Source organism: Megascapheus bottae, chromosome 13 (genome assembly GCF_031878675.1).
Source record: "Megascapheus bottae isolate mThoBot1 chromosome 13, mThoBot2.hap1, whole genome shotgun sequence".
Taxonomy (NCBI): Eukaryota; Metazoa; Chordata; class Mammalia; order Rodentia; family Geomyidae; genus Megascapheus; species Megascapheus bottae.
The window spans coordinates 20,337,607-20,358,555 of record NC_143521.1 but is presented as its reverse complement, the minus strand read 5'-3'; the positions used below and the strand labels follow the sequence as shown (position 1 = coordinate 20,358,555).

The following is a 20,949-nucleotide window of genomic DNA, read 5'->3' as shown; positions in this document are numbered from 1 at the left end:
GTTTGAAATGTGGGGTCAGGAACCGAGGCCACTGAACTCTCTACCAGAGGAGGCAAGCTGGCAAAGGGAAGACAGAATCAAGAAAACCACAGGGACTGAGAGCCTGGGCCACTGTGTGAATATAACTCTGAGACTCTCCCAATCTCTCAGCTTTAATTCTGTGAACCTGTAAATTTTTCTGAACATTTCAGTCCATTGCAAGTGTTCATTTTTGCTGTCTATAATTGAAAACATACTAATACATATCACATCAGTTATGCATCCCAAAAGGTGGGCAAAAGGCCTTTCATAGAAGACAAAAGTGTCCTTGACTGGGGGAGGAGAAATGTGAGAAGTCTAGACCAAAGATGTTACCTAGCACTTGAGTATAGAGGCGGGGGGGGGGGGGGGGCAGGAGCAGTAGGTGTCCAGACAGTGAACTGATTAGAAGAGAAAGGAAGAGAATCAAAGAGAGGTGAGAGAAAAAATAAAGGAAAATGTCTTTGACTTAATGGCCCAGGATTTCCAAAGATGTTTGAGTATTTTCAGATAGGGCATTGAGAATGTATTAAACCCCAAAATAAGAATAGTGTACATTTTGATTTCTATAGGTCATTTTCAAATAGCATTGACTTAGAAGAGTGTTTTCAGTTTTTCTTACAATATTGTAAATGATTGTCATCTGTAAGTACAATGTTACACTCCATATTTTCCTATAAATCAATAGATACCAATTAGAGGTAGATTTTTTTTGCCAAGCAGGACATTTGACAATATCTAGAAATATTTTTTTTTCACCAAGAAGAAAGCAATATAAGCATGAATTGGATGGAGATTAGGAATCCTGGTGAAAGTACTCAGCAGAGCTGTGTACAACACTACTTACATGTAACTCAGTCTTTTGGGGTTTTTTTTTGTTGTTGTTTTTGGGGGGGTTTTTTGTTGTTGTTTTTTTTTGGGGGGGGGTTGGTTCTTTTCAGGCCCTGGGCACTGTCCCTTAACCTCTTTGTGCTCAAGGCTAGTGCTCTACCACTTCAACCATAGCACCACTTCTGGCTTTTTTTTTTTTTCAGTAGTTTATTAGAGATAAGAGTTTCACAGACTTTCTTGCCCTGGCTGGCTTTAAACCACAATCCTCATATCTCAGCCTCCTGAGTAGCTAAGATTACAGGTGTGAACCACTGGCACCTGGCTCTTTCTAAGTAAAGTCATGAATTCTGTTCTCTTTTCTTTTCCTTTTTTTTTTTTTTTTTTTGCTAGTCCTAGGGTCTGAACTCAGTGCCTGAGCACTGTCCTTGGACTTTCTCAAGGCTAGAGCTCTACCACTTGAGCCACAGCACTACTTCCAGCTTTTTTTTTTTTTTTTTTTTTTTGCTATATATGTGGTACTAAGGTATGGAATTCGGGTCTTTGTGCATTTTAGGCAAGTACTCTACCACTAGGCCAAACTCCTGACCCAAGAGTACATTTCTTTTTTCATTTTCTTAATGCTTTATGAAAAAAAGAAAACATTTAAGTAAATTCACTCAGAGCAAATGTCACTTGTAATCAGGCTGGGTAATATTGCTATTGGAATGTCTGAGTTTCAAGCATGTTTGTTGCTAAAAAGAAGAAGTATCACAGAGGAGTTACAGACTTACTAACAGCAAACCAAGACTTCATCATGTTAAAGGAAATAACCCAGACACAGAAAGACAGATACCATGTGTTCTCCCTCATCTATGGAAACCAAGAGGATAATCTCATAGAAGAATGGTGTGGAATAGTGGTCGCTAGAGACTAAGGACATTGGATGGAGAATGGGAGGAAATTATACAAGGGTCACCAAAACAGAGAGGAAGAATGAGTTCTGAGTTTCTATAGCACAGTAGGATAACTATTGGTTGTAATCACCATAATGTATTTAGAAATAACCATAGGAGTACAGAAGTTCTCAATATATAAAAATAAGTAATGTTTGAGGATATGGACATGTTTATTACTCTGATTTGATCAATGTACATTGAAAACATATCAAATTAACTTACTATATATCACATAATGATGGATAAATATTATTTTAGCAAAAATAAAAATCAAGGCTTTCTTATTAGTATAATCATAATAAGGAAATTTAAACAAGAAGAACTTTCCTAATATGTGACTCAATATTATGTAATGTCAGACTAGTTATGGTGGCTCATGACTGCAATCCCAACTAAATTGGAGGTAGACATCAGATAATTGCGGTCTGATGCAAGCTTTGGCAAAATGTTAGTGAGATCCAATTTCTAAAACAAATCAGGGATGTCAGTCATACCTGTATTCCCAGCTACTCAGGAGGAAGGGATGGGAAGATTACAGCCCTGAGCAGAAGCAAATCCTACTTGAAGAATGAACGAAAGCAAAATTGGCTGAGGGCATGTCTCAAGTGATAGAAAATTTGCCTAGTAAGTACAGCAAGTCAGCTCAAATTCCAGCATCACCAAATATGCACATACATACACATACATTATATATATATATATATAATGTTCCATTTGGTTACCACTTTATATACATATATGTTGGTTACCCCAGACACACACACACACACACGCACGCACGCACGCACGCACACATATAAAATGTTCCATTTGGGTACCACTTAAAATTAAATCTTTCAAGAGTAAAATATCCCAAGAGTTATTTTTTCATTTTTTTTGGTTTGTTTTTGCCAGTCCTAGGCTTGGGCTCAGGACCTGAGCATTGTCCTTGGGTTTTCTCAAGGCTAGACCTGTACCACTTGAGCCATAACACCACTTCTGGCTTTTTTCTATGTATGTGGTACTGAAGAATCAAACCTGGGTTTTCGTGCATGCTAAGCAAGCACTCTACCACCAGGCAAAACTCCCAGCCCCCCCAAGAGAATTTTACTATATAAATTCAGTAGACCTGGGTTCAAATTTTGAGTCTACTACTTACTACAGGTCATATATTACATGTTATTACATTTCCTCATTCACAGAATTGGAACGACACTCTGTGTCACAGGCTGTAATGAGAATTAAGTGAGATCTAGGGTTTTACAAAATTACTGGTGGAACATTACATACACTACAGGAAACAAATATTATTTCTTTTCATTTCCTGAAGATCCTGTGGTCTCTTTCCAACACTGGCTTAGATTCTGCTGTGCTTCCATGATTTCCAGGGCTTTTGATGAGCCTTGGGAAGACTGGAAAGCCACACTTGGCCCTAGCATATTTTGGGGAACAAAGAGTTGCTTTCAGTCTTGTGCAGAACAACCAAAGGCCATATGGGAAGAACTGGCCTGTGGATCCGATGGCCCTGTGAGGCACGGAGATGACCGAGGGAAGAATTATAGAAATTACCAGCATCATGATAGCCTTGTGACAGTGACTCTGATAAGTAACACAGGTCCCTGGAGGCTGACAGAAGATGAATAGGAGGTGCAGGCTTTGTTCCTAGAACACAAACACACACACACACACACACACACACACACACACACACACACACACACACACACAGGCTCCAATTTTAGAGCTGGCATTTGTCCATGCGGCTGCTGTGTTTGCAGCTAAAGTCTGAGCTATAAGGATTCAAAGCACCTTCTGTAGGAGTGGATTTGTGATTTTGTTAGCACCTACAGCAGATTTCAAATGAGCATAAGAAATGCTGCCTGCACGGTGAATAGAAGGTCTTTTGTCTTAAGGCTGTGATTTCAAAATATTTCCCCACTTCATTCATGATTCCTTAATTTTAAAAATTCTTTAATAAGACTTGCAATTTTCCTTTCCTAATTAGAGATAAAATACAAACATAGCTAGGGAGTTTTTATACCTACTTAAATTAAGAAAATTTCCTTCCAATTGGGTGTAAACTTATTGGCTATGGCGGTGCACATCTGCAACCCCATCACTAGAGAGGCCAGAGAATAATTGCAAGTTTCAGCCTGGGCTACACAGTGAGTTCAAGGACAGTCTGGTATACATTGGGAATCCTGTCTCAAATAACACCTCCCCCCCACACACACAAAAAGAAAAAGAATGTTAATGTCATGGTGCCAGACACTATTTTGTATATTACCATATAATACCTTGGTTTACCTAAGAAACTGGCATATACATTAATGCCTAAGAAACATGTATTGAGGGCCAAGAGTGTGGCCTGGTGGTAGAGTAGTTGTCTAGCATCCATGAGGCCTTGGGTTTGATTCCTTAGTACCACATACACAGAAAAGCCTGCAAGTGGTGATATGGTAGAAAGCTAACCTTGAAAAAGATAAGAGTCTCACAGACTTTCATGCCAGGGCTGGCTTTGAACCATTATCCTCAGATCTCAGCTTTCTGAGTAGGTAGGATTATAGACAACCCTTTGCACTTTTACAAAAGGAATCATCATTTAGTGCTTTAATGGTTCTTTACGTGCCACTCTCCACCACTAGAAATGGGTTCCTTGTGAGGCTGTGTTTCTGAATCCTCAGCCTTCAATGGCAAAACTAGTTTACAGTAGGGTTTATTAAATACTACTGACTGTGGAAGTGACTGGATGTGTTTCACAGAACTTTCCAGAAAGGTGCCAGACAGATCTGTCCTGGGAAATGCCTTACAAGATCCTTTCCTTTAAAAGCTCTAATTTGGATAGAAAAGCATCCTTCTTCTTAGTGTGGTTTTATTGTTGTTGTTACTGTTAATTAGTTGTAAAAGAAAAGTTATAGTTTATTTTTTCTTCCAGAAAGTCTCTTAAAGTGTGGTTCAGGTTAGTCTCAAACTTGGCCTACTGTCTTGAAGTACGGGATGACACTCATGTGCTATCATGTCCAGCTATAGTTTATTAAATCTTTCTCCTCTCTGTTCAAATTAAATGGCTAGTCTGGAAATAGAGTACAGTCAATAAATAAGGGATTACTTAGTTTTTCACCCTGGGGTTGCTTTGATATATAGAGACGTTAAGGATAGTGATATTGGCTATGAAGTGGTGATATTGGTGGACAATGTGAGAAATACCTTTTTTTTTTTGCCAGTCCTGGGGCTTGAACTCAGGGCCTGAGCGCTGTCCTTGGCTTTCTCAAGGCTAGAGCTCTGTCACTTGAGCCCACAGCACCATTTCTGGCTTTTTTCCTTTTCTTTTCTTTTTTTCTTTTTTCTTCTTCTTTTTTTTTTTTTTTTTTTTTTTGCCAGTCCTCGGCTTGAGCTCAGGGCCTGAGCACTATCCTTGGACTTTCTCAAGGCTAGAGCTCTACCACTTGAGCCTCAGCACCACTTCCAGCTTTTTTCTATGTATGTGGTGCCGAGGAATAGAACCCGGGTCTTCGTGCATGCTAGGCAAGCACTCTAGCACTAGGCCAAACTCGGACCCCTAGAAATATCTTTTCAAGTAAAATGATGGTTTTACCTGAAATAATCTGGGACCAGATTATTGTTGGTACAGGATAGCACAATTATGTTGTATAAAGTAGAATCTCTCATATCCAGCTGAAAGAGGATTGTGGCCTGCTCAAGTTGCTATGGGATGTGACTATGACAACTAGGGAAAACATGAGAGATGCCAAGAAGGAGGTGTGGTAAGAGAGAAAGAAATGGCCAACACTAAGGACTGCCTGGGATCCAAAACTATACACAAAGATCTGACTTCCACATTTCATTTTATATCTATATTGATGCAAAGTGCTAAAGTGCTCCTACATGATTGCTTTCACCCATTCAGCTTCTTGCTATTCCAGAGAAGGGATTAGAGTGGGGGCAAACACCATAGGTACCTAGTGTGTGGCCCAAAGGGCTGTAGCCTTTGAGAACAAGGACTATTTAATTGAGCCAACTGTGATTTTGTGTGGGTGAAAGTAACAGCTGCTGATCCCTGGGATATTTTTAAGCTGTACCCGGTTGGGATGTTCTCTATGTCTATATATGGTTCTTCAAGCTAAAGGACCTCATGGAGATGGGTGGGCTAAAAACACAGACTCCTTGACATTAACATCTCTAGATCTGACAGCACAGCAAAGGCCTGCTCTCTGGCAAACTTCAGCAAGGTTAAAAGTTAAGCCTCTCATCTGACAAATTAAGCAGTGACTCCAGTATTCCCCCACTTGGTTGCTAGGCTTTTATGACCTTCAAGAAGAGACTTATTTGTTTAGTTTCCATACACTTTCAAGCTGCTTAGTTACCAAGTCTACTGCACAACATGCTCTCTGGGAAAGTCAACGTTTTAAGAACACAGTGGATTGAAGCAACAAGCAAGCCTAGAAGACTGGGCCCCCTGAGTCCGTGTGCTATATGGAGCAAGCTAAAACACAACTGATGGAGTTAATTTTAGACTTTCTGATTTTGGCAATGTTCTATCGATTTGGGAAAAGCAGGTCCTCAAAAAGGACCTTCTTCCTCCTTCCTTCTCCACATGCATTTTACTAGAGAAGTAGCTATGGTGCAGAAAACAATTCATTGTAGGCAATATTAAGAAATAAAACTCTAAGTTAGGTGCTAGTGACTCACACCTGTAATAGTAACTACTGAGGAGATTGATAACTGAACATCATGGCTCAAACCAGTCCAGGGAAGGAAATTTTTTTTTTTTTTTTGCCAGTCCTGTGGCTGTGCTCAGGGGCTGAGCATTGTCCTTGGGCTTTCTCAAGGCTAGCACTCTACCAGTTGAGCCACAGCACCACTTCCTGCTTTTTTTTCTATGTATGTGGGGTGCTGAGGAATCGAACCCGGGTCTTCGTGCATGCTAGGCAAGCACTCTTCCGACTAGGCCAAACTCCCAGCCCCATGGGAAGGAAATTTTTTGAAACTTCTATTAAGTACCCAAAAAGTTGTAACTGAGGCCAGTATGAATGCTCAAGCTTGTAATCCTACCTGTTTAGGAGGCTGAGATGTCAGGATTGTGTTTTGAAGCCAGCCCAGACAGGGAAGTTCATGAGACTCTTCTTTTCAATTAACCACCAAAAAGCCAGAAAAAGTGCTATAGCTCAAAGTGTTACAAAAAGTACAGGCTTTGAGCACAAAATCTCAGGGACAGTGCCCAGGTCCTGAGCTCAAATACAAGGACTGGCGTGTGCGCACAATAGCAACAAGTAGAGCTGTGGCTCAAGGGTTAGCTTTGAACAAAAAAGCCCCAAGTTCAAGCCCCAGGACTGTTACACACACACACACACACACACACACACACACACACACACACACACCCTATATCCATATCTATATTAATTGAGCAAATGTAAAAAAAAAAAACTTCTAATTTTTGAACTTTTGTTCTGTGGACTATAATTCTCACAATTATACTGAAAGTGACTTTTTTTTTAGAGAGCTCTAAAAGACTGTTTTATCAAAAAACAAAACAAAACCTTATTTTCCACATTGCAGTGCTTCCAAACATCGTGAGTTGGTAATGATGAAAAAGATTTTTTAGAGTACACTCTTTTTCTTTTTTTCTTTTTTTGTGTGTGCTTGAACTGGGCCTGGGTGCTGTCCCTGAGCTCTTCAGCTCAAGGCTACTTCCCTTGAGCCAAGCCCCATTTCCTACTTACTTAGGAGGCTGATATTTGAGGATTGCAGTTTGACATCACCTTGGGCAAGAATGTCCTTAAGACTCTTATCTCCAATAACTACTCAGAAAAAGGTGGAAGTGATACTGTGGAACAAGTGACAGAATGCCAGCCTCAAGGAAAAGCAGCTCAGGGACAGTGCCTTAGCCTGAGTTCCATCCCTAGGATTGGGGGGGGGGGGAAGGGAAGCTACAAGGAGATTAAAATAAACAACTAATTTTGTGTAAAAACAAAAAATAAATAAATTGGTAGATATATTAAGTGGGCTTTATAACATACTAATGTTCATTTAGAATACATTTATTCTGGTTTAGCTCAGCAGATATGGTGGTTCACTCCTATAATCCCAGCGACTCAGCAGACCAAGATTGGGAGGACCATGATTTAGGACAAGAGCTCAGGGACAGAGCCCAGGCCAGAGTTTAAGCTCTACGATTGACAAAAAATAAACAAGCAACAACAACAAGATTTTGCTGGTTATATCCATGTAGTATAAATTTAATATATTGAACTTAGAACCTTGATCAGGTTGAGGTTCTACTCTAGCAAGAAAAAGATTCAACAGATGCCTAATATTCATACTTTGCTTGGTCTATTTTATCTGACGTATACATTCATCTTTTCTTTCTCTTCCCTCTCTCTCTCTCCCTCCTTCCCTCCCTCCCTTTCCTTCCTTCTTGCCAGTCTTGGGTCTTGAACTCGGGCCTGGCCATTGTCCTTGGGCTTTCTCAAGGCTAGCACCCTACCATTTGAGCCACAGCACCACTTCTGGCTTTTTCTGTGTATGTGGTACCGAGGAATTGAACAAGGAATCATTTGATTCCTTCCTTTCCCCAGGCCTGACAACTGATTTTAAGTGCTGTTACCTCAAGATTTTAAACTGTTGCTGTTTTATGTCAAGATTAGCTCTTCTTTCTAGGGCTAATGAGAATCCTGAATAAAATCACAATTGTTGAAAAACAATTGGTGTATTGAAAGTCTTTGGTTTCCTTTCTACTATAAGGGGTGCCTCTAGGGAGTTCTCCACCTGAAATGCTAATCAGGGGTAAGGATTATGAGCTGTTAGATGAATTTATTCAAAATTTTCAAAATGAAAAAAAGTGTCAGTCAGGCTCTAGTGGCTCACTGCTATAATCCTAGTTACTATGGAGACAGATTAGAGGATGGCATTTTGGTTCAAAGTCAGCCTGGGCAGGAAAGTCCATGAGACACATCTCTACTTAACTGCCAAAATGCCAGAAGTGAAACTGGGCAGAAGTAGTAGAGTACTAGACTTAAGCAAAATAGCTCAGGGACAGTGACCAGGCCCTGAGTTTGAGCCACTGGACTGGCATACACACACAAAAAGTGTCATTCAGATTTGATTGGATCTTCTTTCCAGCTTGTATCTCTGCTGAGTTCTCAATGCTCTTAGAATAAAATCAACTGTCTTGTCTAGGTCAAGAAATGTCAGCCTGCTTTCTGTCTACAAGTCCAGTCTCATCTGACTTTTGCTCTTCTCCTTGCTTACTCTGCCCAGGCTATAACAGAAGCTGGAGTAATGGATTATGCATGCCCTGTAATTCTTTCTTCCTAGGAAGCTGAGATCTGAGGGTCACAGTTTGAAGCCAGCCTGGGCAAACATAGGGCTATAAGATTTGATCATTACAAAATCTTTTATTTTATTTTTTGTTTGAGACAGTGTCTTGTTATGTAGCCTAATGGGCTCTATAGCAGACAGTCCTTCTGCCTCTTCCTCCTGTGATGGATTAAAAAAATGTGCCAGTGCCTGTGGCTCATGTCTGTAAACCTGGCTGTTCGGGAGGTTGAGATCTGAAGATCAAGGTTCAAGTCCTTGATCTGAGGATCGAGCCTTTGAGACTTATCTCCAATTAACCACTCAGAAACAGGAAGTGGTCCTATGGCTCAAGTGGTAGAGCACTAACCTGGAGTACAAAAAGGCCCAGAGTTCAACTTCTACAACTGACAGAAAAAAAAAGGAGGAAAGAATGTGTCATACACAGTAACAAGTCAAACTGAAACTATTTGTACAAGTATTACAAAGTAATAACTTTTTAAACTGTGTCCCTCACATTCATCTAAGAATAACTTTTTTTGTTGTTTTTGCTTGTGTGTGTGCATACTGGTGCTGGGGCTTGAATTCAGGAAGTGGATGCTGTCTCTGAGCTTTTTTGCTCAAGTCTAACACTCTACCACTTGAGTTACAGAGGTGTCAGGCTTAGGAATAACTTCTTAAAATTGAAATTTTAGTGAATTCAACCCATAGCAACACACATACACAAAGTGAAATTTAAGGAAGACAGTGATATGAATAAGGATTAGTAAAGGAGAAATCATAATTTAAATATCTATTAGGCTGTAGTCTATAAAATTTTCAATATTTTCAGTATGCTGAATAAGTTTAAGTAATAGTCTTTGATTGAAAACCTTCTAGAATTACATTCTGCATTATTAGCCCAGCACCTCCCTCATATTTAGGGTTTCTATCTTTAAGTTTTAGCAGATGTTAATTCCAGGCAACATTCCTAGTAGTGTGATAAAAAAGTACTTAGCAGGTATGTTTACAGGCTCTTTTCTGCCAGTCTTTTTCTGGATTCAGTGTAATAGGATATCTTAAAATTATATTGACTCAAAAGGACTACTTATGCCCAATCAGGCGTAGGTGGGAAATTGAGTGCCTCTTTTGAAGGATGTCTCTGAACAGAACTTTAAAACAAAAAGGTCTCTAATAGATTATTTAATAAAGGTCTATTTCATTTTAGTATTTTTGAGACAAGGTATTGCTGTATAGCCCAAGCTGCCCTAAAATAAGAGCTTGCTTCTGTCTCTTGAAATGTGGGATCACAAGACACAGCTCCAAGGCCCTCATTTTCAAGGGGGTAAAAGGCTCTGACATGTTACTTAAATTCTTCTTCCCAATCACAATTTCCTTACCTGGTAATATAAATCTCACTTTTGGAAGACCTTTACAGAATCCTATACTGTGTGGTTAGTACTATATGAAAATCTGGAATGTAGGATTTTCATGTTATAAATTTATTGTTTTCATTACATTAAGATGAAATTCTCCCCCTTTCTGCTTTCCTGGTATCTTTTCAGCCTATAAGTCTTCTCAAATTACTCCAGTGACCCTTGTTACTTTTCAGATTGTGCAAGGTTCCTAATATTTTCTCTAATTTTAAAACCATTTTTACTAATATATCAAACTAATAGGGTATAAGCACAATAGAATAGGCTTCATATACCTTCTTCAAGGCTATTCTGTCCTTTGGAATGATAAATCAAAGCAGGGTTAACATCCGCATATAATATGCTTTGTTCAGATTCTCTGAAAACTTACCTGTAGATATGATGGGTGTTGTGAATAAATATCAACCTGATGCCTATTTCTCATGCCTGGAACTAATCCTAGCTTCTCCAAAGGCAGAGATCTGAGGATTGGGGATGGAAGCCAGTTGAGGCAGGAAAGTCTGTGAGACTCTTGCCACCGAAAAAAAAAATTAACCACCAAAAAGGCTGGAAGTAGAACTGTGGCTCAAGTGGTACAGCGCTAGCAGGGAAAATAAATGCATAACCCAAATCTCCCATGCTCTAGTGACACAGTCAAAGTCTTCCAAGAGTTTGGTTCTGTTTTGAGGTAGGGTCTCATTGTGTAGCTCAGGCTGGTCTCTAATTCATATCAGAATGAAGTGCTGTGGTGTGCACTTCCACATCACATCCAAAGCATTCTTTTTTTTTTTTCTTTGGAGGGGTGGGTCATGGGGCTTGAACTCTGGGCCTGGGCGCTGACCCTGAGCTCTTCAGCTCAAGTCTACCACCCTACCCTGGAGCCAAGCCCAAGCCCCACTTGCCATTTTCTAGAGGTAAATTGGAGATAAGAGTCTCAGGTTCTTTTGTGCCAGAGGTGGCTTGAACCTTGGTCCTCAGATCTCAGCCTCCTGAGTAGCTAGGATTACAGACATGAGCCGCCTCAACACATTCTATTTATTTATTTATTTTTGTGGCAGGACTAGAGGCTTGACTTCAGACCCTCCTCAGACCTCAGCCTCCTGAGTAGCTGGGATTACAGATGTGAGCCCCCAGCGTCCGGCCATGTCCCGGGTCCCTTCGCCACGTGAGAATGGAAGTCCAGCTGCGTTGGGCTGAGGGATTTCTGGCTTCCAGGATGTTCTGTGAATAGTCCTCATCAACGGTTCCCGTTTGTGGGCCCCGACAGCCCGCTCCAGCTTTCCTCCCCGGACTCCCTCAGCCCCTTTCGGTTCGGGTCCCTGCACTGGACAGCTCTCACGAGCGCCCCGTCGGCAGCACCACACCTCCACCATGCCAACCGGATGAAACGTCCGAGAAAGCGTTTCACCACCCGGCCTGGTCCATGGCCGGAGACTCACTGGGGGACAGAACTCCACGCCGTCCGGCCGGTGACGCTGGCACACTGGGCTCGAAGCCCACGAGGGTGACCGGAAGGCGAGGGACGCCTGAGGCCCGGCCGCCTCAGCCGGGACGGGTGGGGGGGGGGGTGGAAACGGGAACACCACTCTCGCGAGAGCTGGCGCGGTGGGAGTCGCGGCGGGTTGGAGCGGAGGACGCGGGGCGGCGCCGCGGCGGCGGCCGGTTCTCCTAAGAGCTGACGGGGCGGGCGGCCCTTTCCCCGCCTCCCTTCTCTTTCTCCTCCCACTGAGCGATCCGGGCTCGTGCGCTTCCCATTTCCGCCCCCTTCGCCTGCCGTTGGGACTCGCGAAGCCGAACTAGTTGTGGTCGCCGAGCCGCCGGCCGTCCCTCTCCCCCCTCCCGCCCCTCCGCGTCCTCGGCGGCTTCCTGCTCCCTCCTCGGCGGGTCTTTCTCTCGCCCGTCCTCCGCCGCCGCGCCCGCCGAGGCCTCGCCCCGCACCGCCCGCAGCCCACGCCGCGGCCGACATGAGCTTCTTGTTGTAAGTAGCCAGGCCCTGCGCGCCCCGGCTTTGTTTCCGCGCCACCGGGGACCCCTCCCCACCCCGACCCCCGCTGCCCGCTCCGGGCCCGGCCTCCCAGCGGCCCTGCCCGCCCCGCCGCTCGCTGCCCAAGGCCGGCTGCTCCCGCTGGGCCGGTCGTTCCCGCCGAGCCGGCGGCCCTTCTGTCCTGAGGAAGCCAGTCCACTCACCTCCCCGAGGTGCCCGAGTCCGCGTCCGGGGCTCTCCAGCACCCCGATCTCTGCCTCCGCTCCTACCCCGGGGTTTGTTGGCATCCTCCCCTCCAGAACCCGTCTCCCATGCGTGCCCGGGCTCTCACTGCCCTTTCCTGGTTCCCTAAACAGAGAAGATAGATCATTTCTTTTTCTAGCACCCAGAACCCTCCGGACGTCGTAGGTCTTCGGGGTGGGAAGTTGGGGCTGACCAGTGAGGTGGAGGGAATGTCACACCGAGGCTGCTTGAGGCGTAGGACGCGCAGGAGACAGCCTGGAGACCAGCCGCTTGGGGCAGCCCCCAGGGGACTCCTACGGTCCTGATGAGCTGGGTTTGTATCTTTTTTAGACCATCACCAAATAGCGTCTGAGGAGCGTTCTCTCGGGTTGATTAGGTCCACTGAGTTTTTTTGCACATCATTTGTTAGTGCTGGCCATTGTTTTAACTTCAAATAAGTTTGGGGTAGGGGTGGGAGTGTGATGGAGGAAGGACAGGAAAGTGTGATAGCCTGGTGACCGTAGGAAGGCAGCGGACAAACCTCAGGTCTTCCAAAACAGGTTACACCCTGTGGAATTACTCTTGGAGGTGGCCTTGTGATTCACCCATGTGTTTAGTAAGGTTATCACAACTCACAGGTTGAAACAAACCGCATTTACAGGTTTTTTTTTTTTTTGGTACAGATTTCGCTTCTTTTCCCCACCTTCCATAATTTTTGCATTACGTTTGTGTCTGAACGCTGAGTATTTAACTCACTCTTTTTGTCAAATGCTCGAATCTATTCGAGTGTTAATGGAAAACAGCTATCCTAGAAGGTACACTGCCAAATCGACTTGCTCCTGTTTCCAGTATGATCCAGAGTCCAGAGCGACCAGTTCCTATTTACAGCATACCCTGGGAGCCTGGCTTGTGTCAACCTGCCTGACAGTTTGAGTCTGTGAAACCTTTTCCTTAAGTTCATCCCAGCACTTGATTGTAAGTTTGTCACAGTCAAGTACTGCTGCTGAGTGAAAGAATGGGCTGACTTTATTTTGTTTCATATTTCTAATCAGCATATCCAGGCTCCTCACCTTGACCCTTCTCATTTTGAGTGTAATCTTATATTGCTTATGTTTTATTATCAAGAGCTTAAAAGCTGTTCAAAATAGCAGTGTTACTGGTAGTGGGCTTGTGTCTTTGGAACATAAGCTAAATTGGGTTGCAGCAAGGAAAGAGCCATATTTGGCCGAAACTAGGGAATGGAGAAGGTTCTAGTGCTATTTTCTGAATATAAATACAATAGTGTCCTATTTTTATGTGGCTCAGTGTGTGGTAGATTCAGAAATGTGGATTAGTTCCTTTTTCCTGAAAGATGTTGCATACATATGGAAATCTGTAACTAATGTATATAGTAGTGTTGACACTTTGCAGTACTTTGGGCACACGTTTTCAGTCAGATCACAAGAGGCATTGAATAAATTCTCAGCATACTTAGGTCATATACTTGGCAATCAAACAAAATAAAGCAGGCCGCTGGTGGTTCTTGCTTGTAAGCCTAGCTACTCAGGAGGCTGCAATCTGAGGATTGCAGTTCAAAACCAGCCCAAGCAAGAAAGTCCATGAGACTTTATTTCTTTGTCTTTTTTTTTTTTTTTTTGCAGGTCCTGGGGCTTGAACTCTGGGCCTGGGTACTGTCCTTCAGCCCAGAGATTTTTTGCTCAAGGCTAGTTCTCTACCACTAGAGGCACAGCTCCACTTCCTGTTTGTTGGGACAGTTTAGCAGAAATAAGAGAGTCTCTTGGACTTTGCTGTCAGGGCTGTCGTCAAACCATCATCCTCAGATTGCAGCCTCTTGAGTAGTTAGGATTACAAGTGTGAGCCACCAGTGCCTGGCCTTGAGACTCTTTATCTCCAATAACCCTCTCCCCCCCAAAAAAAAAGAAAAAAGAAAAGAAAAGAAAAACCCATAAAAACTGAAAGTGGTAGAGCACTAACCTTGAGCAAAAGAAGCACAAGGACAACACCTAGGCCCTGAGTTCAAGCTCCAGTACTGCAAAAAAGAAAAAAAAGTTAAGTGTTTTTAGTTTTGATGTCTGTTCAGGTAATTTAAAAAAAGCAAAATAAGAACCAGTGCCAAGAGGCTGAGATCTGAGGATCAGATGCAAAGCCAGCCTGGGCAGAAAAGTCTGAGACTATTATCTCCAATTAGCCAGTAAAAAGCCTGAAGTGGAGATATAGTGCAAATGGAAATGTCAGCCTTGAAGAAAAAAGCCATTGGACAGTGCTCAGGCCCTGAGCACAAGCTTTAAAAAATCCAAAGTGAAGACTACATAGACATGATTGTTATCAGAAGTGAAAGAAGAGTTTTGCTTTTTATAAATCTATTTGTTAATTGACAGTAGTTTCCTGAACATTATTGTTCCTGTAAGTGAGCTGAGATAGAGTTAAAGCTTACAAGTACAAATATTTTCTTCCAGTTCTTGGAACCTTCTTAGGAAGGCTACTGCAAATGGCTAGAGCAGAGGAAACTGGGCAGTGAGAGATAGGGTTATGAAGGTGATGAGTCATGTCTCTTGAGAGCTGTAAGATAGAAGAAGGAGAGAATTATTGATTTAAAAAAACTTTCACTATGCCTGGCACTGTTGCCTATACAAGGTATCAGTTATGACAAAACAGACACATGTCTGCTTTTGTGGAGCTTATGTTCTGGGTAACTACCCATAAATTAAACACCAGTAAATTCATAAAACAAGAGAGCAGGGTGAAGTGGTTTTGGGGGCAGGGAATTGAGGGAGTTTAGGAAAATCCTCAAGGGTGTGGAGATCATATTTAGGAGTGATACCTTTGTGTAGCTTTTGTACAAAAACTCTGGATAAGTTTGCACTGCATATGTAGGTCACCTGGGACAAAGCTTCAGTTGTTCTGCACATTGGTCTCTGTGTGTCTTCAGATGGTGTCTATGGAAACTTCACAGGAACCAATTAAACTTTGTGGACTCCAGTCTTTAAACACATCCTGACATCAGGCAGTATATAAGGCATGGGACAGTAGATATTGTATCAAGTAATCTGTAGTAGATGCAACATAGTCACAGTGGCCCAATGTAAAGGAAGCAATTTTTTAATTTTTATTAAAGAATTTATTAACATTGATTTTTACATCATATTTCAAATGACACATTTAACAAACAAGTATTCAAGAAGGGAATCTATGTATACAATCACTGGCACTTAGTTTTTAGAACATAATCAAAATTAGGCTAAGGGTTTGTATATCATAGATACATACTAATTTATGAAATAAAGCATGTCTGTAGAGTCATAGGTTTTTATGTCTATGTAGTTGTGTTTATCTCCAATACCAATAGCATTGGGTTTGCAAATATTGAGTCCTCGCTCTTGTACTGTTTGTATCTAATAGCCACATATTAAAGATACCATGTGCCTTTTTTCCTTTGGTTTTGACTTGTCTCACTCAGCATGATTTGCTCTAGATTCATCCATTTCCCTGCACATGCCATTATTTTATCTTGTCTGTTGATTATGTAGAATTCCATTGTGTGTGTGTATATATATATGTGTATATATATATATATATATATATATATATATATACCACATTTTCTGTATCCATTCATCTGCAGTAGGGCATCTGGATTGTTTCCATTGCCTGGCTATTGTGAATAGTGCAGAGATAAACATAGCTGAACAGGTGTCCTTATCACATCTTGGGTTATGATGTTCAGGATAGATGCCAAGAAGTGGTATGGCGGGATCGTAGGGAAGATCTATTTTCAGCTCTTTAAGAAACCTCCACACTGCTTTCCAGAGTGGCTGAACTATTTTACAATCCCACCAGAAGTGCAGTAGGGTTCTAAAGGGAGCAATTTTGCAGGAAGGTTTTGTGTAAGGTGAACAAGATTTCTCTGAGAGAAAGGAAAAATGGAAGATTTCAGCCATAGGAAATGTCAGTGCATCATAAAATTGCCTGTGAATTATCTATTAAAAAGCATAGAATTTTGAAGCAACTAGATGGGCTCTGTCAGTAACATAGCCTACTTTCTTCTTTTTGCTAAAGAGGCAAGATCAGCCTCATTTTTCTGACCTAATCTTTGTCCTGTACAATTTGAACTCAGGTCTTTTGACTTAGGGATTTTCCTTTCCTGATATTTTACGTATGTAAAATGTCAGGGACATTTAAGATAAGGTAAATTGAACTCATAGTAATCATTTATATAGTATATTGAATATTCTAGCATTTTAAAATTGCCTTTGTAGTTACAAAGGATGTGTGATATATGATGGAATTGCACACAGTTGACTTGGAAAAGACCACTGTGAAATTTCCTAATTTTGGAAATTTCCTATTTAGTTGGAATTGAGTTAGAACAAATACAGTTAACTTGAACTTGGGGCCTGGGTGCTGTCATTGAGCTTTTTTGCTCAAGGCTGGCTTTAGTTTCTCATGGACTTTTTGGCCTGGGCTAGCTTGAGACTCTGATCCTCAGATCTCAGCCTTCTGAGTAGGTAGCTTGTAGATGTGAGCCACTGGTGCCTGGCTTACAGTTTACTTTTAATGGATAGCTATAGGAAAGGTGATATGGATGTGAATAACTGTGAAACATGTCTATTTCTATATCGGAAGAAACAAATATGGGTTGAAGGAAGAAAGTAAGGAAATATTTATTATCATTGTTCCTTCCATTTGTTGTTCATAATGGTAGCAGCTTAGGAAATAAGATACAGGATTTTAGTTGTATTTGTGTGTGCTTGTCTCACTTTCTCACCTTCCCTGCCACTCCCAATTCTTTCCTAATCCTTATGCCAAAAAAACAGCTTGTTTTCATACAGATAGCTTAATTGATATTTAGTATACTTTGGCATCCTTACCTGTTAAATATTTAATAATATTAATAGAAAATAAAATAATAGCTTGCTGAACCTTACTGTATACTAGTCAATTATTATCAGAAATCTCATTTTATAATATGGAAATTGGCATTGACAAGTTACATAATTTGCCCAGAGTTATGTAGCCAGTAGTGGAATAGCTATTTTGAATACTGGAAGTCTAAACTCAGAGATCCTGTCTTATCCAGACTTGATAAAACTATATCTATATCTATATCTATATATGTATGTATGTATATTGGTTTTTTTGGTGTTCCAGTCCTGGGCTTGAGCTCAGGGCCTGAGGGATTTCTCCAAGGCTAGAGCTCTACCACTTTAGCCTTAGCACCAATTCCAGCTTTTTCTATGTATGTGGTACCGAGGAATGGAAAGGCAAGCACTCTACCACTAGGCCAAACTCTCGGCCTATGTATCTATTTTTAAAGGTATTATTCAAGTAGGCCTATTTTTTTTGTTGTTGTTTTTTTTCTCCTTGAGTGTGTGTATAATCAGCATATATATTTATTTACATTACTTATACAGGAAGGATTTCATTGTTACCTTTTTACACATGCTTGCAACATTCTCAACCCCTAAATCATTCTCCTTCCTTTCTTTCCTCTTCTCAAAATAATTTCAATAGGTTACATTGTTTTAAATGAACTGTTTCAGCCATATTCAACCTCTTTTATCTTTGTTAGTTCAACACCCTCTCACTAGTACCCACTCAAGACAGTTTCTCTTTCTCTCTCTCCCTCTGTCTCTCTCTCCCCATCTCCCCAATCTCTCCCCCACCACTCCCACTCTCCGCCCCTCCCTCCTTTCCCCTACTCTTTTATTGTGCCATTCCTACAGCTTGAATGCAGGGCTTAGGTGCTGGCCCTGAGGTTTTGTGCTCAAAGTCAGTGCTCTACTACTTGAACCATAACTTCATTTCATTTTTTATTTCATTTTATTTTTTGTTGGTTGTGGGACTTGAACTCAGCCAGGGCCCTGTCCCTGAGCTCTTCAGCTCAAGGCTACTGCCCTACCTCTTGAGCCACAGCGCCACTTCCAGTTTTTTGGTGGTTAATTGGAGTTGAGTCCCATAGATTTCAGTGGCTGGGCTGACTTTGAACCTTGATCCTCAGATTTCAGCCTGCTGAATAGCTAGGATTACAGGCATGAGCCACCACACCTGGCTTTGTTCATTTTTTACATAGTCTATATTGTATGCCATGACTGCATTAATTCCATAATCTCTTGAGAGAATTTTCCCCCAATGACATAAGGGCCTCATTTTAGGTTCCACCTACCAAAGCTTTTTACCACCTCCCAACAGCACTATCCTAAGGAACAATCCTCTAACAAGCATAGTACCAGTGCACAAAGTTTTATGTTGAAAAATTTTCTGATCATCAGAAAACTTGTGAATAGCACCAAGAACTTCCATGTTTTCAAAAAAGATACAGTTATAAATACTATGTCATACTCAGTTAAATCTCTGTAGTATATCCCTCTCTCCTCCCCCACAACTTCTGGAATGAGGGACAGAACCCAGGGACTTGATTTCGTGAATGTTAAACAGGTGCTCTACCATTGAACTTCAGCCTCTGGCCTTTCCACATTCAAACAAAAATCGTTCTTTCCTTCTTATATTTTGGAGGACTACAGGCCCATTCTTTTGTACAATGTCCCTCAGTTTAGGTTTGTCTGATGTTTTCTTATACATTAATTGTACATTTGAGTGAGGATTATCACAGAAGTGATACATATTTTCTTGACTGCATTTAATCAGATTCACATAGTCTGTGCATCTATTATTGGTGTTAACTTTGATGTTTTGATTAAAGTGTTTTTCACTATAGTTTATCTTTTTTTCTCTTTAAGATTTTACGAGGAGGAAATATTTTTTTTTTCTTTTTTTGCCAGTCCTGAGCTTGGGCTCAGGGCCTCAGCACTGTCCTTGGATTTTCTCAAGGCTAGAGCTCTACCACTTGAGCCTCAGCACCACTTCCAGCTTTTCTCTATGTATGTGGTACTGAGGAATCGAACCTGGGTCTTCATGCATGCTAGGCAAGCACTCTACCACTAGGCCAAACTCCTGGCCCGAGGAGGAAATATTTTGATGCTCTATAACTATTCCATTCTTCATTCTATTCTTATTCACTGAAAAAAAAATGAGGCTTCTTGTCTAGTTAATTGTCTAGTGGTAATTGCCAGAGTTCTTACTTTGTCATCATTTTTTTTTTCTCCAGTACTAGGGCATGAACTCAGGGCCTGAGTAGTCTCCTTGAGGTTTCTCAAGGATAAAGCTCTACCATGTGAGCCACAGCACCACTTCCAGCTTTTTCTATGTACGCAGTACCAAGGAATTGAAACCAATTCTTCATGCATGCTAAGTAAGCTGTACCACTAGGCCAAACTCCCCACCCTTTTGTCATCACTTTGAAATTGATGTTTTTTAAATTTTTCTCAATTGCAAACGTAATTGTAAGGTGTTGGGACTGTGTAAATATGTATATATACAAGGTGTGCATATACACCTACATATAGTCACAGTTATACTTGCTAGAGATATCTTTACCTTTTCTCTGCTAGGTAAAATGCTTTATGTCAGAAAAATGGTTACTCCTCTAGTGACTGGAAGTACCCCCGAGACTGAGTAGATTATTATCTGTATATACCTACAATTAGAACTTCACAGCATGACCAAGGAGCATGTTGGAAATGAGATTTCAGGTACTGATCCTTGGATCAAAATGTATGTCAAGAAGATTCTCAGGTGATTTATAAGCACTTTCCAGGTTTGAGAAGCTTTATATGATAGTAAATGGGAGACTTCTTCCTATATGTTAATTTAATTTATATTAAGTATGGTAAAGAAGAAAAAATGATGGGTTTCAATATAAGATTACTAGTTATTAATAGAAAACTTCTTGACTAGGTTTCAACATGATCCCCTACTGTCATTACATGATTTAAATACAATTTTCTCTAAATTTTATGAGCGTTTACCACTATATTTCTCAGAATGTTGGTACATTTATTGGCAAATATTTTTTCCATTTCCACTTATATATACATTAATAACTTGAGGCTTGTCATGGAGAGAGCAGTGGTATATAATTGGGAGAGTTGGTTTCACATCTTTGGTTTGTCATGTGTCCTCAGGCAGATGATGTAATTTCTTAGCCTGTGCCTTCTCTGTCCACTGCAGGAAAAATGCTTATTTTTTTTTTAAGAATTAAATGACTACACACAACACACACACACACAGGCACACATGCACATGAAAGCTTCTCAGAAAGTCCTATGTAAACACTGTCATTAAGCTTGCTTACGAAATGCCAAAGCCCATTACATGAAGTTTGTGCATTCCAAGTTTGTTTAGCTGCCTTATTAATGCATGACATTATTGCTCAACACTTGAAACATTTGAC

At 41.3% G+C, this 20,949-nt stretch overlaps 2 protein-coding genes across 2 annotated transcripts in view; one reads left to right on the top strand and one right to left on the bottom strand.

The window, feature by feature from the left end:
• Grsf1 (G-rich RNA sequence binding factor 1) overlaps window positions 1–12,762 on the bottom strand; it is a 62,834-nt gene extending 50,072 nt beyond the window's left edge. The window contains exon 1 of the mRNA XM_090343457.1: window positions 12,641–12,762. Within this exon, the coding sequence (XP_090199583.1) occupies window positions 12,641–12,724 (84 nt within the window). The 5' untranslated portion in view covers window positions 12,725–12,762. The remainder of the gene's footprint in view (window positions 1–12,640) is intronic.
• Mob1b (MOB kinase activator 1B) overlaps window positions 12,157–20,949 on the top strand; it is a 46,008-nt gene continuing 37,215 nt past the window's right edge. The window contains exon 1 of the mRNA XM_090343459.1: window positions 12,157–12,431. Coding sequence (XP_090199585.1) covers window positions 12,418–12,431 — 14 coding nt within the window. The 5' untranslated portion in view covers window positions 12,157–12,417. The remainder of the gene's footprint in view (window positions 12,432–20,949) is intronic.